At 37.7% G+C, this 19,897-nt stretch overlaps 1 protein-coding gene across 1 annotated transcript in view; it reads left to right on the forward strand.

The window, feature by feature from the left end:
• Positions 1-19,897, forward strand: part of LOC106875244 (ankyrin repeat and BTB/POZ domain-containing protein 1) — a 41,115-nt gene that overhangs the window by 20,164 nt on the left and 1,054 nt on the right. The window contains exons 6-11 of the mRNA XM_014923309.3: positions 1,585-1,630; positions 3,351-3,467; positions 8,637-8,761; positions 13,219-13,311; positions 15,708-15,866; positions 18,416-18,616. Of these exons, the coding sequence (XP_014778795.1) occupies positions 1,585-1,630; positions 3,351-3,467; positions 8,637-8,761; positions 13,219-13,311; positions 15,708-15,866; positions 18,416-18,616 (741 nt within the window). The remainder of the gene's footprint in view (positions 1-1,584; positions 1,631-3,350; positions 3,468-8,636; positions 8,762-13,218; positions 13,312-15,707; positions 15,867-18,415; positions 18,617-19,897) is intronic.

Consider the following 19,897-nt stretch of genomic DNA (forward strand, 5'->3'; position numbering starts at 1 on the left):
AATAACAGCCAAGTCTCCCTCAAATTGCACCTTACTGTTTTACAAAGGGAAGGACACATTGGATAATGTCTTTAAGAAAAGGACACTAGTGGAAAATGTAGTCCTACATAATATTGAGTCTGAATATAAGACAGGATGGTCAGTTAGATCAACACAACACAAAGACATAAATATGCACATACCCATAAGAACAGCACATCAAAACATACATTCACAATTTGATATTTCAAGTCAACAATGGAACCTTTAAATGGTCAGTTAACTCACTAAAAACAGCAGCTAAATCTTGCTCACATTGCATCCTGTCACCTTAGGAATGGACAGTGGACATGTTGGTTAGTATGGCTCCCAAGGAGTTCCTTGCATATTCTTTTCTACTCTAGGCGCAAGGCCCAAAATATTTGGGAAGGGGGCCAGTCAATTAGATCGACACCAGTATGCAACTGGTACTTAATTTATCAATCCCAAAAGGACGAAAGGTAATGTCGACCTCAGAATGCAAAGACAGACAAAATACCACTAAGCATTTCGCCTGGCATGCTAACATTTCTTATTTCTTTACTGCCCACAAGGGGTTAAACATAGAGGGGACAAACAAGGACAGACAAAGGGATTAAGTCGTTTACATCGACCCCCAGTGCGTAACTGGTACTTAATTTATCGACCCAGAAAGGATGAAAGGCAAAGTCGACCTAGGTGGAATTTGAACTCAGAACGTAATGGCAGATAAAATACTGCTAAGCATTTCTGCCAGCTCACTACTTTGCATATTGGAAAAAGGTAAGATGTCATGGGCCAGAATACTTATTTATCTTTTTTGCCAGGAGAGAAGACAGTGCCCGTGATCCTTTACAGGGCATGGTTGGGAGGAAGGGAATGGTATCTTCAAAACAGAGACTATCCTGAATACTTGCGACAGAGTAGACTCCTTCACTAAAGGCACCCAAGTCGTAATAAGATGGTATAAAATTAGGTGATAGATTAAGTGTACTAAAATTCTGCTTGATCAAGGCTATTGTATAGCTAGACAACAACTCAGAGTTTTGATGTACTGTTTTCTGCTACAATGACCTACTTGTCTAGGAGGCCCCATGAAAAATCATGTATTGTCGCCCTGGTGTGTCTGTGTTGTAAGAAGCTTACTTCCCAACCACATCGTTTCAGGTTCAGTCCTACTGTATGGCACCTTGGGCCAATGTCTTCTACTATAGCCTTGTACTGGCCGAAGCCTTGTGAGTAAAAAACTGAAAGAAGCTTGTCGTGTGTGTGTGTGTGTGTGTGTTTGTCCCCTACCACCGCTTGACAACTGATGTTGGTGTGTTTACACTCCCGTAACTTAACAGTTCAGCAAAAGAGACCAATAGAATAAGTACTAAGCTTTAAAAAAAAAGTCTTGAGGTCAATTTATTTGACTAATACCTTTCAAAGTGGTGCCCCAACATGACCACAGTCAAATCACTGAAGTAAGTAAAATTAAAAGGTACATACAGCCAGCAGGTAAGCCACTCATATTAACTATACACAATCACACAAACATATTGGTTTTTATGCTTACAAATGTTTTGCACCTTACTGTATTCACAGATTTACCCGCAAGCATTCAAAGCTCTTTTAGAACATTTATACACAGGTTGGTATATACACTCTTTTAAAGTAGCAAATTGATAAAGCTGTTAAAGTATTAGAATATCATGCTGTATTCCTTTTTGGATCTCTGTACTCATCATTATCACCATCACCACCATCATCATCATCATCATTTAACACCCTTTTTCCACGCTGGCATGGGTTAGACAGTTTGACAGGGGCTGACCATCTGAAGGGCTGTTCAGGTTCCATGCCTGTTTAGGTGTGGTTTCTATGGCTTGATGCCCTTCCCAACACCAACCACTTTACAGATAGCACTGGGCGCTTTTGTGCAGCACTGGCATGGATGTTTTTTGCATTGCACCAGCACTCTGTGTTCAAATTGTCTTTCATCCTTTCAGAATCAATAGTGACATACATAGCACTCTGTTGGTTATGATGACGAGGGTTCCAGTTGATCCGATCAATGGAACAGCCTGCTTGTGAAATTAATGTGCAAGTGGCTGAGTATTCCACAGACACATGCACTCTTAACATAGTTATCAGGGAGGTTCAGTGTGGCCCAGAATGTGACAAGGCTGGCCATTTGAAACACAAGTACTACACATTTTTGCCAGCTGAGTGGACTAGAGGAACATGAAATAAAGTATCTTGCTCAAGGACACAATTCATCACTGGGAATTGAACTCAAGACCTTACAAGACCCAAAGACCCCAGCCACAAAACCACATGCCTTCACATTAATAATAATATACCGGTCCAATATTCTTCTTCCCTCTCTCCTTCTTACTTCCTTGCTTTTACCTTTTCTCTTGAAAAAATTGGCTGTGTTCAGACCAGGAGAGTGGGGGGAGGGTGCTCCACCTGGTTCAAAATGTCCAAGACACCACCACATATCATGATGGCATTCCTATGATACCATCAAGAGATGAAGGCCCAAGGAAGGAAGAATGACAAAATCTAAATCCTTAAATTAAACATTTCTAAATCAATGTTGCACCTGGATATACTTTGTGGTGCCTCTTTGCACAATGATGCATCATATGAAAACCATAATGTTAATTTGTATTCCTCCTGCTGAAGAATACGTGGGTGAATAAGGAACTGTCTGCAAAGGTTATAGTCATAACTTTCATCAATATTGATGTAAAGTCATATCTTCTTTGTGAAAATAATAAGACTCTTTTGTCATGAACAAGAGATGATAGTTTCTCCAGTGTTTGTTCCAAGATAAAATGTACTCAGTCCACTTTGTAAATTGGTTGATCACAGCTGGAAAACCTTTCATTATAAGGTCAGCTTTTGGTGGTAGATGGACAGAATCATTAGAATTTAATTTGGACCAAAATACATTGTGGTATTTGTTCTAATGCTAAGTTCAGATCCTGCTGAGGTCAATTTTGTATTTCGTCCTTTTGGGGTTGATACAATAAAGTACCAGTCAAGTACTTGGGGTCAATTTAATCAACCAACTCCCTCTCTTAAAATTGTGCCTATATTAGAAACAGTTATAGGCTAACTTGTTCATGGTTGGCCTGAGGCTATAGAACAGCATACAGCAACATTATCATTGTCATCACTGTCATTGCCTTCACCACCATCATCATCATCATCATCATCATCATCATCATCATCATCATCTTCATTAATAATTTTTTAAAACAAAATTTTGAATAATTTTCAGTGTTTTCATTTGTTTTGTTTCTTTATCTTCTTTATATTTCCACCACCACTATTACCGCTACCACCTGTTGCCATAATAGATACCTCAGAAATTAGTGTGGACTATGTTGATGACTATGTTCGTCTAGCAAGACACTGTAAACTTGATGCTTTAGAAGATGCCATAAGCCGAAATCTCAGAAAGCTGTATACCTATGGTAAGTAGGATGATTAAAGTTCAGGTCTTTTCAACACTAACTGTAACAAATTTTTACTGTGTTTCACATTCTTCTTTTGTTGATCTTTTCCTGATTTCACTCATTAGAATCCAGTTATGCAGGGGTACCACCTTCAGGGATTTTACTCAATTATATTGCCACCAATAGTAGTAGTAGTAGTAGTAGTAGTAGTCGTAAATCCCTTGGGCATTATTGTCTTAAATCCTTGGACTTACAGGGCTGGTTATCTGGTTTCCACGGTGTGTAAGTGACTGAGACTGCAAGTTTCCCCACCGAACAGAATGTCTGTCTGTCTGTCACATGGTTATTCATTTACAGCTGAGTGGATTGGAACAATGTGAAATGAAATGTTTTGCTCAAGAACACAATGCACTACCCAGTGCAGGAATCAAAACCACAATCTTGTAATTGTGAGAGCAATACTCAAACCACCTGGCCACACACCATCACTGTTGCCTCTAGTGTTTTGATATATTTTTGATCTTTCTTGTAAGATATGAAATGTGTGGTAATCATTATGTAGAGGCGCAATGGCCCCAGTGGTTAGGGCAGCAGACTCGCGGTCATAGGATCGCAGTTTCGATTCCCAGACCAAGCGTTGTGAGTGTTTATTGAGCGAAAACACCTAAAAGCTCCACGAGGCTCCGGCAGGGGATGGTGGCGAACCCTGCTGTACTCTTCCACCACAACTTTCTCTCACACTTTCTTCCTGTTTCTGTTGTGCCTATAATTCAAAGGGTCAGCCTTGTCACATTGTGTCACGCTGAATATCTCCAAGAACTACGTTAAGGGTACACGTGTCTGTGGAGTGCTCAGCCACTTGCACGTTAATTTCACGAGCAGACTGTTCCGTTGATTAGATCAACTGGAACCCTCGACGGAGTGCGAACAACAGTAATCATTAACATTAGGGGAGATAATTCAATTGGGCATGAATACCACAGAGCACTGCTGTTTGAATATACCTGTTTTCACCCCATTCTGGTTATGTTCTGATGTATTTATATTAGTCTCCTTAACTTAATTGTTAGCATAGCGTACATGTCAATGCACGTACCCACCGGCTATCGTTTCCTACTCAATGTTTGAAGGCGAGATTAAAAAATAAAAAAAGGAAAAGAGGCACAAATAATCTCCATTATATAACGCTCATTTACATTGTATTCTATTCAGTGTAAAAGAATTAACATATTGCAAGCACTATTCTCTTGTCTGAAATAAATGGAAAATTGATTAAAAATTTTCAAATCCACACCTGTTTTAGTGAGCAAAACACACTGGAACTGCTTTCAAATTGCCTAAAGTTATTACTCACCTGTACTGCTATTGCACATTACTGAAAGTGAACTAATAATTATGAAATCACATTAAACTCATACCATACTTGCCCCTTGTTCATCAGTCTAACGGGCTTAGCCTTAGGAACCGGGTGTTCTAATTAAGTGCAATGTGCCATTTCTAATTTCATCGTGCTTAGTGCTGGTGATATTAATTACATGTTGAGCTATCATAACTTTATGATAAATCAGCTTAGTTTTATTCATAAATTGTAATTAAATTACCCATAAAATGGTTAAGTTTTTAATTAAGAAAAGAAAAATTGCAGAAGATGACGTTTCCAATGAACGAAATTTAACATCTATGAAGAAAGCCACTCAAACAACTGATCAGTGAATGAGAAGGGCTCAGAAAACATTTTTAAGCCTCGTTTATACAACAAAGATTATATAAAACTAAACACAGTCCTCTGTGTTTAGTTTGTGGAGATATACTTGCAAACGAAAGTATGGTACCAAGCAAATTAAAGTGTCATTTCAACACTAGGCGTGGAAATTTGTCAACAAAACCAGTGGAACACTTCATTGAACTTGCGAAATCTCTAAAAAAATGCGGGCTTCAACTTCACAAAGAGAATGAAGACATAGACAAAGCTCAAGAAGCGAGTTACCTGGCTGCTCAAATAATTGCTAAAGACAAGGAACAACATGTATTGCTAAAAGTATTATAAAGGAATCTTGCTGTGCTATTGTTCGAACAATTTTTAGACCTGAATTTGAGACAGTAGTTAATAAAATTCCTCTGGTAGATAACACAATTGGAAGATGAATTCAAGATATATCTAATGACATTAAGCTGCAAATGAAGGATATTTTTCAAGATAATGACATGATGTTTGCATTGCAGTTAGACGAATCAACAGATGTCAGTGGGTTAGCACAATTGATAGTTTTTATATGTTTCAGAATTATTGAACAATTCTTGCGTTGTCTAGAACCTCCATTGAGAACTAGAAGTGAAGACAATTTTCAGGCTTTAAATTCCTTCAGACTTTCACGCAGCTTACTCCAGTGTGTGGTTGTTGTTGGCAGTTGCAAATATGTACAGCTAAGAATTTCTCTCGTTTTTAATTGTTTCATTCATTCATTCATCTATCCCACATCATTACTAACATGTACTTTCGTAAACTGTAATTATTTATATTAATTCTTCAAATAACTTCCAAATTGTTATCGCTCTCTCTAAAATTATCCGTTCCTAGTTTCTCACTATGGCTAAATATTTTCGTACTGTTTCTTGGCTAAATATTTTCATACTGTTTCTTGGCTAAATATTTTAGTACTGTTTCTCTTAAAAGAATTTTTTCTTGTTCATGATGCACCCACCCTTTCCTGCCCCCACCACCAATACTGGAAATCCTGTTTCTCTTACTGGAAATCTTGTTTTCCCTTATCAGAAATCCCCTTTCTCATATTGGTAATCTCCTCTCTTGTACCGATAATCTCTGCTTTCTCTCTCTCTGAACTAACCCAACCAAATAGCAGCCCACTTATTTACTTACTTAATTTAACATTGGCATATTTATATTTATTTTTATTTATATCTGCAGCACCAGTAACTCTTATATTGACAATGCTCATAATGCTTACATTTACAATGCCCAAAACACTTTCATTTACAATACTTCCGTACTCTCACCTCCAGTAGGGGCAACAATTTTAACATGTTTGAATGATGATGGGTTAAAAGCGAAAACAACCAATGTGACATGTCTATCAAACAATCATGGAAACTTTCTTTTTGGGTGCTGAATAACATCTCTCCTTCCCATATTTCCTCCTTTTCCCAATTTTCAGAGTTGGCACTGTCAACATAGGCACATTGAAATGTAGGTCTAGTGAGATTGTAGAAATGCTTGAACAGAGACATGTTGATATATGTTGCATACAAGAGGTAAGGTGGAGAGGAGCCTTAGCCAGGGTCCTCACAGGCAAGGTACATAGGTATAAAATCTTCTGAGAAGGTAACAGTGATGGAGTAGGTGGTGTGAGCATACTTCTTGCTGAGAAATGGGTGGATAAGGTCATAGAGGTAGTCAGGGTGTGCGATAGAATGCTTAAGCTCAGGCTAGTCTTGCAGAATAGTATAGCTACAATTATCTATGCCTACAAGCACGCCTACCAAATCAACAGGACCACTTTTATGATATTTTTCTGCAGGCTATCTCAAAGATGAGTGATGATGATCTCATCTTTGTGGCTGGAGATTTCAATGGGCATGTCGGATGGCAACCTGGTATCTTCCATGGTGTACATGAGGGTCATGGAATTGGTTCCAAAAACAAAGAGGGAATTAGGCTACTGAAGTTCTGTGATGCAAATAAACTATAGATCTGCAACACCAACTTCAGGAAGCCAGCCAGCCACCTGATGACCTATCAAGCAGGTGACTCAGCTAGTCAGATTAATTTCATTCGCACCAGAGAATGCATGTTTGCTCTTAAATACAAAGACCATCCCCGGTGAAGAATGTACCCCCCAGCATAGACTAGTTATTAGTGACTTTAGATTTGAGGCCAGAAAGATGCCAAGAAACAGACCACACTGGAAAAGAAGGATTTGGAAGCTTAAGCACTCTTCACATGGTCAGAGATTTAAAGACATCCTCATTGAGAAATTTAAAGAGGGGGAGGAGGAGCTACAGACTTGTGACATAGAGGGCAACTGGGAATTCTTGTGAGACCGCTTGCTGAGTGCCACAGACCTGGTAGATAAAACGATTAAAGATATGAAGACAGGGAAATCCCCCAGCCCATCAGGAATCAACGCTGAAATGCTTAAAATATCTGGCAGTGTGGGTTATGGTCTAGTCACCCGTATTGTAAAATTTTGAAATGTTTTCCAAAACTTGTGAGTGTGAGCTAAAATGTGAGATCAGCTCATTAATTGTTGACCACTTCACATTGCTTAGAGAAATACTTGATTATTATTTTCCAAATATTGAAATCCAAAACTATGATTGGATCAGAAATCCATTTCTTTTGCAACTGCAACAGTTGATTTTTCACTTACCAAAGAAGAAGAACTAGCTGAAACCAAGAATGATCAGTGTCTTTTATTGATTTATGAAGAGGGGAACTTACAGAAATTTTGGATTCATGTCTCAAAGAAACATCCAAACCTAGCTAAAAAAGGCTTTACAAATTCTTTTGCAGTTTTCTACTACATACATTTGCAAAGCATCTTTTTCAGCAATGCTAAACTTAAAAACATTGAAATGTTGAAACTTGAAAATGCCTGATAGTGAAATGCAAATGTCATTATCTACTATTCCATCTAATATCCAAAATCTCTGTTCATCCCATCAAGCTCATGTATCTCACTGAAATAGTAAGATATAAAAGTTATTTTTTTAATTAATTCTTGCACATATTTACAGATTATTATCGATAAATGATAACTCACATTTCTCTTGGAAATGTATTTTATTTTGCTTACAAATTTTTTACAAATTATTTGTCTATAATATAAATTGAAGTTGGCCGACCGTTGTATTCTTTCTTGTCTTGAGGTTCACGGCCAAACGGCTGGGTGGATTTGCATGAAAAATGGCACACATGTGGAGACGGGTGCATAGATTGGAATGCACTTTCTATTTTTTCTCTAGCCCTCATACTTACAGAGAAAATCGATTAAAACAACCTGCATGCGGGTATGTATGTGAGTGTGTGCCACATCATCTAAACAGACCGGATGAAACCAGGTTTAGCTGCTAGTAAAATATAAATGACAGGTTTTCTTGACATGTTCCGCTATTAAAATTAATTTATGCATCAGCATCATATCAAAGTGTATTTTTGTATATTGACAGTTTCTTCAAAGCCTTCTATCAAAATAACAACCATAACCGTGGAGTGTGAATCGGCTACAAAGAACTTACAAACTGACTTTCTCAAACTGGCCAACGCAACTCAGCCTCATGAACTCGGTTCTTGGGTAAGTAACAAAGTTTTACCATTTTTGGAGTATAGACTTTCTCTAGAATATTTTATTACTAAAGCAAGTGCCAATGGCAGGAAAAAGGGCCTCAGTACATGATGTAAAATGGTTAGCATTAGGAAGGGCATCCAGCTGTTGAAGCAGACACTGGAGAACAGTTCAGTCCATCTGATCCTATAAAACCACCCAACATGGATTATGGATGTTAAATGATGATTATAGCATAAATAACCAGATTAATTCTTTGTAGTTGTTTCTGTTTAGCCCCATGTCAGTCTTGATTGAGCAGACTTGTGTTAAAAGGCATTGAAGTTGTGACCATCCTTGCTTTTTTCCCAGATTCTTTATAAATTTAGGACCACATTATGCAATCTGTGCTTCTTTTTGTAAAATGGCAGAATGGTGTTTACTGCTTTTTCATGCAGATCAAATGACCACATAGAGGCTACTTCATTGGATTCCTATATTTTTCTTTATCTAAGACTCTAGGTCAGTGGTTCCGAAAATGGGCAATACTGCACCACCCCACGTCACTGGGGGTAGTGGAAAGATCCAGAGAGGCATTGAAGAAAATTGGGATGATAATGGGGTGGCCAAATGGAGTCAATGGATGAAAAAAACCCAAAATAATGGGTTAATTAGGTTAAGTTATATTTGTGAAATACAGTTTTTTGAATTTGCTGCAAAAAGTGCTCTGTGTTTGTGGTGATGAGATGGTGGGGTAGTGCTAGGAATGTGGCCTGAGTGCCAGGGAGGGAGCAGCCAGAAAAAGTTTAGGAACCACTACTCTAGGTTGTAATTTGAGGGAGGATTTGGTTGTTGTTTCAAGCTGGCTCATTGACTTCAGAGAGGCTTCTCACCAGTTTCCTACCATTTAAAGTCAACATTTAAATTAGGATGAAAGTTTACAGCCCTGCAAGATAAATGCCAAAATCATCAAATATTGGCTTCAAATTTTGGTACAAGGCCAGTAATTTTGAAGGAGGCTGGGGTTAATTGATTACATTGACCCCAGAACTCAACTGGTACTTAATTTATTAACCCTGAAAGGATGAAAGACAATGTCAACCTCAGCAGGATTTGAACTCAGAACATAAAGATGAATGACATGCCACTAAGCATTTTGTCTGGCATGTTTACAATTCTGCCTGCTCACTGCCTTAAAATGATCAAATATTTTTAGGTATATATGCACCCTAGAATTTGGTACACATGCACATTTGTTTTTTGTTCTGAGGAAAAGTCTCAAACTGTAACATTTTTCTGCACAGGCAAGTGAATTTCTGGTTCAGAAGTTTACTTGATAACCATATGGTTCCAGGTTTGACTCTACAGTGTTGCATCTTAAGCAAGTCTCTTCTTCTATAGCTTTGTTTCCTACAAGGTTTGATCCTACAGTGTTGCATCTGGAACACGTCTCTTCTATAACCTTATCCCCTGCGAGACCTCTTTACTCTACATAGTTTCTTTTCTTTCCAGACAAGCATGACCAGAATTGTAAATGATAAAAATAATTCCATCTCTAATGATAAAGCTAATGTCCCCTCAGTCCTCAAATTATATAATCTTGTTAACAACAATTTCATTATCATCATTGTTTAATGTCTGCTCTCCATGCTCTTTGGTTGGATAGTTTGACTGAGGCCTGGCAAGCCAGAAGGCTGCAACAGGCTCCAATCTGATCTGGCAAGGTTTCTACAGCTAGATGCCCTTCCTAATGCCAACCGCTGTGAGAGTGTAGTGCGTGCTTTTTACGTGCCACCGGCATGGGCGATAGTCAAGCAGCACTGGCATTGACCACACTCAAATGGTGCTTTTTACGTGCCACCAGCACAGGAACCAGTTTGGTGGCTCTGGCATCGACCATGTTTGAATGGTGCTTTTTACGTGCAACCTGTGTAGGTGCCAGTCAGGATGTACTCACATGGGCCACAACAGCAGTTTCACTTGACTCAATAGGTCTTCTCAAGCACAGCACATTGCCCGATAATTGAAAGAAACCCTTAAATGGGCTGGTAATGCAATACTGGCATAGGCCATAGCTACAATCTCACCTAGCTTGCTGTGTTTTCGCAAGCACAGCATATCTCCAAAGGTCTTGGTTGTTTGTCATTGCCTCAGTTAGGCCCAACATTTGAAGGTCTTGCTTCACCACCTCATCCTAGGTCTTCCTGGGTCTACCTCTTTCACAGTTAGAGATTGGCACTTCTTTACACAGCTGTCCTCATCCATACGTAACATATGACCATACCAGCACAGTTGTCTCTCTTGTACATCACACCTGATGTGTCTTATGTCCAACTTTTTTCATAGGGGGCTTATATATTGTCATGTATGCACACTGACATTACACATCCAGCGGAGCATACTAGCTTCATTTCTTTCAAGCCTACGCCTGTCCTCAGCAGTCATAGCTCATGTTTCATAGAAAATCTTATACCTATGTTTTTTTGCCTGTGAGGAACCTAGCAGAACTTGCTCTCCACCTTACTTCTTGGATGCAGCACAGATCAACATGTCTCCATTCAGCAGGCATCTCAACAATCTCACCAGACCTACCTTTCAATGTTCCAACATTAAGTGTGCCAACTCTAAAGGTGTAGAAAGTGTGGGCCTGAGAAACCCTGGGATGGGGGATAGCAGCATCATGCATCTGAAAAGAAAACTTGCATATCTCAAGTAATTTAATTCACTGTACCATTGGTAATATCTACCAGCATTTCCTCTTCTGATTATTTGGTTACTCTGTTGGCTTAAATATTTTTATTGTCATCAAATCCTGAAATCATGAAAGAAAGCTGCCTCCACTTGCCAGATATAGCAGCCAAATTTCTCATATATTTTACTATCTTTTAAAAAGTGGACACATTGAATATGTAATCCTAAATATAATAACATCTAGCTGAAAGAGAAAGAAGAGGATGGTCATGGCTGGAAAGCCTTTGATCATAGTTTGGCTCAATCACAGCTAACCTACGAACAAGCAACTAACAACTACAACTACTACTACTACTACTACTGCTGCTGCAATAATAGTTTGGATAAGATCTCTACATTTTTGTTATACTTAATGACCCCACTTCATTAATGTTAGAATTAATTGCTTGTAATTATCTGAATGGTACTAGGTGGGGCTTTTGTAGACGTGACATGGATGCTGCCACTTCATGCATTCTTAATTAAACATCTAAATCAATTAAATAAATACACATCTATTTGTGTTGTATTTATAATGACTTCATATCAAAAACTCTTACTGATAAATATGAAATAAATGTAAATATTATAAACATACATTGGCCCACCCACTATAGTTGTGAGGTTAAAAAGTGCACTTGTACCACCACATGGTACTGAGTTCAATCTTACTGTGAACAAAGCTTCCTCTACCAAAACTTGGGGCTGATCAGTACCTTGTTAGTGGAATTAGGTAGATAGAAATTATGTGAATGCTCATCCACTCACCCATCCAGCCATTCATCCATACACACACACACACACACACACACACACATACATGCGAGTGGATTTGGTAGATGGAAACTGAAAGACGCCCATCATCATCATCATCATCATTTAATGTCTGCTTTCCATGCTGGCATGGGCTGGACAGTTTGACTGAGGACTGGCAAGCTAGAAGGCTACACCAGGCTCCAATCTGATCTGGTAAAATTTCTACAGCTGGATGCCCTTCCTAATGCCAACCACTCCAAGAGTGTAGTGGGTGCTTTTTATGTGCCACTGGTACAGGGGCTAGTCAGGCAGTACTGGCATTGACCACGCTCGAATGGTGCTTTCTACCTACCACCAGCACAGGAGCCAGTCAGGCTGCATTGGTATCGACCACGTTCGTATGGTGCATTTTACATGCCACTGGCATGGGAGCCAGTCAGGTGGGACAGGCATCAACCATGCTTGAATAGTGCTTTTTACTTGCCACTGTCACGAGTGGCAGTCATACAGTACTGGCATCAGCCATGACAATGATTTCACTTGACTCAACAGGTTTTACAAATGACAGAAACAAGTAAAAGAATAAAAGAATACCAGCAGAATGTTCCGTGTCACTAAACCAAGAAGGTTTTTTGAATATGTATGATGTATTTTAAGGCTAAATTCTGTATACGTTTGTGTAACTGAGATATTTTGGTTGGATTATATAGTTAGCTGTTTTACACTTCTTTCTGTATTCTGTAAGTGTCACAATATAGAAACATTTCTCATGGCACCAGGACACAATTTATACAAATGTTTACATTTTTTATGTTTTCCATGAATTTTTCACAGGTCCAGCTAGTATTATATTAATCTGCTTGAAGTTGGTAGTTTTTATAAGCCTAAATTTTCAGTGTAATGTTATAAAACCATCTCCATTGTCTAGTCTGATTTGAATGCAATTTAGAATGGTAATGATAATGATGTTAAAGTATACAGCACAAATTTCTATTTTGTAGCCAATTAGGGAACTACCATTTGATCCTGAATATCCCAGCATGTTTGCAGATATAGGATTTATAGTGGAAGGTTATCGCTTTTTAGGTCATAAGGTAAGTTAAACTATTTTGTTTTTGCTTTCATTAACAGAATTATAATACCACAGATACATGATGTGTAAATTCCAATCCTCCCAATTGTGTTAACAATTGTTTAATATTCTTCCTGACCAGCTCCTTTCAAACCATCCAACCCAAATGTCAAACCCGTCCTGTCAAATCGTCCAAATGATGATGATGATTCCGTCAAACATGATGTTTATTTATTCATATTGTTTTGAATTAATCATGTATTATCTCATATCTTCAAGATTTTGATGATGTGATTGTTTATTTTTTTAGAATGATATCTTAGGGTAGGTATGAGAAACTGGATCTGGCCAGTTTGACCATAAAGCAAGTACAATTTTCGGGTCTGATATGGCTGGTTCAAATGTTAGAGTTAAATGGCATAATACAAGGATGGGTTTGCTAGAGCTGTGAAATCTTGCATACATTAACTTAAAATCTTCTTATTAATAACTGCACTGTTTCTTTCTTAGTTGTACAAAATTTATGTGAAGTCTCCAGACTTTAGCACCAAAGGTGATCGCCTTGTTTACCTGGTGCACAGTGCAGGTGTTGATGATGAGTTACTTACAGACATTTCTACTTTTAATGTTAACCGCCTGCAAAATCAATGTGGCAGTGTGTGACAGTGCAGTTCATTCCATCCAATGGGATTCTATGCAGTTTCCATATCCCATTGTATTACGTAACTGAGAATTCTTCAGAAACTTGTACCCCTAACATAATTCTAAAACTGAATCAATGTGACAATATGTGTTATAAAGTAAGTGTTTTGAATCACATTAAAGTCTATCCAATGCATCTCTCTACAATTTCTTTCCACTTAATTTCACTTTATAGGCTGTGTCCAACCCAAAGCTAAAGTAGAAGATAAGACAATTTCCTAAGGTGCCAGACAATGAGTTAGAACCTAGAATCTCATGATAGTATAGAGTAGGTGTAAGTGGTCGAACTCAACCAGTTTGAACAGAAAATGGGTAGAATATCTGGGCCTTATATGCCCAAATTAAATGCTAAAGTAGAAGTTAGACTATTTCCTAAGGTGCCAGACAATGGGTTAGAACCTAGAATCTCATGATAGTATAGAGTAGGTGTAAGTGGTCGAACTCAACCAGTTTGAACAGAAAATGGGTAGAATATCTGGGCCTTATATGCCCAAATTAAATGCTAAAGTAGAAGTTAGACTATTTCCTAAGGTGCCAGACAATGGGTTAGAACCTAGAATCTAGAATGATTGTGAAGAGAATACCTTAATCCTTTAGCATTCAGATTATTTTGTCAAATGGAAGCTTATTTATTCACATTGTTTTGAATCAGTTGTGTTATCTCAGAGCTTAAAGATTTCTATGTGTGATGCTTATTTTTAGAATGACATTGTCGGGTATGTGTAAAAGGTCAGACTTGGCCAGTTTGAACAGAAAATGGGTAAAATATTTGGATCTAAATGCTAAAGGGTTAAACTTACATGAATGCACATACATACATTAGTTTAAAATTTTGGCACAAGGTCAGCAAGTCTGGGGAAAGAGAGTAGTCAATTACATTGACTCAGCACTCAACTGGTACTTATTTCATCAACCCTGAAAGGCAAAGTCGACCTTGGCAGAATTTGAACTCAGAATGTAACACCAGAAGAAATGCCACTAAATATTTTGCCCAGGTGCTAATGATTCTTATTTCTTTATTGCCCACAAGGGGCTACACACAGAAGGGACAAACAAGGACAGATAAACGGATTAAGTCGATTATATTGACCCCAGTGCATAACTGGTACTTATTTAATCGACCCTGAAAGGATGAAAGGCAAAGTCAACCTCGGCAGAATTTGAACTCAGAACGTAGCGGCAGATGAAATACTGCTAAGCATTTCGCCCAGCATGCTAACGATTCTGCAAGCTCGTCACCAGGTGCTAATGATTCTGGCAGCCTGCTGCCTTAATACACACATATTCTTTTCTATTTTAGGCACAAGGCCCAAAATTTTGGGGGAGGCAGTCGATTGGATCGACCCCAGTATGCAACTGGTACTTAACTTATTGACCCACAAGAGGCTAAACATAGAGGGGACAAACAGATTAAGTCGATTATATTGACCCCAGTGCGTAACTGGTACTTATTTAATCAACCCCGAAAGGATGAAAGGCAAAGTCGACCTCGGCGGAATTTGAACTCAGAACAAAGCAGCAGACGAAATACCGCTAAGCATTTCGCCCGGTGTGCTAACGTTTCTGCCAGCTCCCCACCTTCACACACACATATATTACTACTGCATTTGTCATGTGTGGAAATGCAAGTGTGCATGTACCTGTGAGTAGTCAGTCCATTATCAATGCATTTTATCAATCTATCACTGTTTTGTACCTTGTTTGTTTTTAATCCAGTGTATCCTTTCTACAAGAACTGACTACTTCAAAGTTCTCCTGACAGACCATTTCAATGAAAGTGAGAACTCTGAAGGGATTCCTTTTCTCAGTTTACATGAAGTCAGTGCTTTAGTCTTCCAACAAATTATGTATTTCATCTATACAGACAGCTGTGAGGTATGTATTTAACTGACACACAATATCTGTCTATCTGCCTGTCGGTCTGTCTCAAACCTGCCCACCTCCTACCTACAAATTTACTTACCTACCTACCTACCTACCTACCTACTTACATACAAACATACATACATATTTATGAAAATCAAATAATACTAATTATCCTCTTACCATTATTTTGATCTAGTATCACTTTTTTACTGTTTCAATAGTTACTGACGTTAGTTCTACTGGTCACTTTTTAGGCTAATCAACAACATACATGCATGCGTATATACATACAAACAAATGAACAAACCTCCACATTGTCATAGAAAATGTTGGCTATACTACACCAGTGTGGAAGATATCACCTGCATCTTCAGCAACGGCTCCAAAATAATAATAATAATAATAGTGCAGTACTTGCAAAACACTTTCAATACAGTAAACATAAGAGCACCACAGCAAACCACAGCACATACCCAAGGCTCACAGAGCTGCGCTCGGTAGTGAAGTGAAAGCACGTTATAAAAATAAAACTACTGAACAATAATAATAATAATAATAATAATAACAACAGTCCTTTCTACTATAGTCACATGGCCTGAAATTTGTGGGAAGGGGACAAGTCAATTGCATTGGCCCCAGTGCTCAACTGGTACTTATTCTTATTGACTCCGAAAGCATGAAAGGCAAAATCAACCTTGTCAGAATTTGAACTCAGAATGTAAAAATGGATGAAATTCTGCTCAGTATTTTTCCTGGTATGCTAACAATTCTGCCAGCTCACTGCCTTGATGATGATGATGATGATAATTGCTTCAAATTTTGACACAAAGCCAACATTTTTAGGGGTGGGTTTAGTTGATATACTATTAATCCAAATACTTTAGTTTATCGACCCTGGCAGGCTGAAAGGCAAAGTTGACCATGATGGCATTTGAACTCAGAATGTAAAGAGCTGGAACAAATGCTTTGTGTTTTTGTCCAATTTTACTAATCTACCACTTTTAATAATAATAATCCTTTCTGCTATAAGCATAAGGCCTGAAATTTTGAGGGTGGGAGACAAGCTGATTATATTGACTCCAGTATTTGACTGGAACTTATTTTATTGGCCCCTGAAAGGATGAAAGGCAAAGTGGAATTTGAACTCAGAATGTAAAGACAGACAAAATGCTGCTAAAAATTTTGCTTGGCATGCTAATGATTCTGCTGGCTCACAACCTTAATAATGATGATGATGATAATAATAATAGTAATAATAATAATAATAATAATAATAATAATAATAATAATAATAATATGGAGACCCGAGAATTGAGATCGCTAAGATGTGGCAGCTACAAGAGTCCAAAAGTTATCCCTATTGTTATCAGAGCATTGGGTTCAATACCACCCAATCTGAAATATCCTACAATCTAGGTGTATTGTAAAAGTCAGCATTACTTGGAACTGCACGCATATTGTCTGTCTGAGGTCCTTGTTGTGACTAGACACTTTTGTTTTTTTTCCATCAACAACCTCACAATATTGTATACTATGCAACATCTATAAAAATCATAATAATAATAATAAAAACAAATGAAATTCAAACTAAAACTAGAACAGCAACGGACCATGATAAAACGATGGCAAGAAAAGCTCCTACATGGTAAATACTGGGCTAAACTAAATGCAAAAGAAATAGACAGAGAAAAATCCCAGCAATGGTTGAGAAGCTCAGAACTCAAAGCAGAGACTGAAGGATTTTTAATTGTTGCACAAGACCAAAGCCTCCCCACCAGAAATTACCAAAAACATATAATGAAAAGAAATATAACAAGTAACTGTAGAATATGTGGAGATAGACAAGAAACACTAAACCATATTATCTCTGGCTGCCCAGTCCTGCCTAAGAAAGAATATATTCACAGACACGACAGAGCTGGGACCTATATACACTGGAAGCTATGCCAACACTATGTAATAACAACAGAAAAAAGATGGTATAAACACACGCCAGAAAAGGTCACAGAAAACGAGAAAGCAACCATACTTTGGGATATGCCAATACACACAGATAGAGAAATTAAGGCCAATAAACCAGATATAGTTGTCAAAGATTATGAAGGAAAAAAATGCTTTCTAATTGATGTATCAATACCAGCAGATGACAATGTTTCCCTAAAAGAAATGGAGAAACTTTCAAAATACAAAGACCTGGAAATAGAGGTAACTCGAATGTGGAATCTAAAATCAGAAACAATTCCTATCATAGTGGGCGCATTAGGTATAATCAAAAAATATTCAGACAAATACATAATAAAAACATCAGGACTTACAAATATATATAACATACAGAAAATTGCACTACTGGGCACTGCACACATCCTACGCAAAACACTTTCAATACAGTAACCATAAGAGCATCACAGCAAACCACAGCACATACCCAAGGCACACAGAGCTGCGCTTGGTAGTGAAGTGAAAGCACGCTATAAAAATAAAACTACTGAACAATAATAATAATAATAATAATAATAATAATAATAATAACGGTTTCTCTTTTATTTTTCTGTTACTAGCTATCTGAATCCAACGTCTTCGATGTCCTCTACACAGCTGATATCTATTTACTTCCCGGTTTAAAAAGACAATGTGCAAATTTCATGTCCAAGAACTTAGAAGTTCAGCAGATTGTATCAGTCTTGAAAGTAGCACGACTATTTAATCTGTATCGTTTACAAAATCAGTGTGCTGAATATATGGCTACCAACCTTGCGAAGGTAGGTCACAAAACATCCTGTGTGTGCATGTTTGCATTGAAAATATAGCTGTTCGTATATATTGTCATCCCCTGTTATCACCATCATACAATATCTGTATTCCATGGTGGCAATGGTTCGACACTTTGGCCGGATCCAGCTAGTTTAAGACCTGCATTGGTTACCAATGATGCTTTAACATGGTTTCTACAGCTGTACGCCCTTCTTCAGGTGAGTATTTTTGTACTATAGCTCCCATCGGCCAATGCCTTGTGAGTGAGTTTGGTAAACAGAAACTGTATTGACACGAAGGCAGCGAGCTGGCAGAATCGTTAGCACGCTGGATGAAATGCTTAGCGGTATTTCATCTGCCGTTACGTTCTGAGTTCAAATTCCACTGAGGTCGACTTTGCCTTTCATCCTTTCGGGGTTGATAAATTAAGTACCAGTTATGCACTGGAGTCGATGTAATCGACTTAATCCCTTTGTCTGTCCTTGTTTGTCCCATCTATGTTTAGCCCCTTGTGAGCAATAAAGAAATAAGAAACTGTATTGACACATATTATATATATATATATATATATATATATATATATCAATGAAAAATATTTCAATACAAATGTATCAATTTCCAGCAAAAAGTAGCCCTATAAGGGTATCTGTGTAAATATCGGTGCCTTGTTGTACCACTCTTATGAATATATATATATATATATATATATATATATATATATATATATATATTTGTGTGTGTGTATGTATGCAAGGGTAATTTACCCAATATTTCTGCTGTTCTAATGGTGTTACTGCATTCGAAACTAAATTACCATCTTATTAGTATTTTACATCTTATTAGTATTTTTATATATATATATATATATATATATATATATATATATATATATATATATATATATATATATATATATATATATATATACATACATATATATATATATATATGCAAGTATGTGTGTGTGTGTGTGTATGTGTGATGTGTTTGTTTGTGTACCCATACTGCTTGACAACTAGTATTGGTTTATTTATGTCTCTGTAACTTGGTGGTTAGGCAAAGTGCTATGTCACAGGGTTAACCCTGAACAGCCACTGGCAGTTAATTTCAGCAAAGTTGATGGAAGCAATGTGAAAGGAAATGCCTTGCTCCCGAACACAATGCACCACTTGTTTCAGGAATTCAACTAATGACCTAATGATTATAACCCGGACATCTTAACCACTAGGCCACATCTGCAAATTTGTGTGTGTGTGTGTGTGTGTTTGTGTGTGTGAGGGAGAGAGGGA

The sequence above is a fragment of the Octopus bimaculoides genome, chromosome 5, assembly GCF_046866305.1.
Source record: "Octopus bimaculoides isolate indiv1 chromosome 5, ASM4686630v1, whole genome shotgun sequence".
Classification (NCBI taxonomy): domain Eukaryota; kingdom Metazoa; phylum Mollusca; class Cephalopoda; order Octopoda; family Octopodidae; genus Octopus; species Octopus bimaculoides.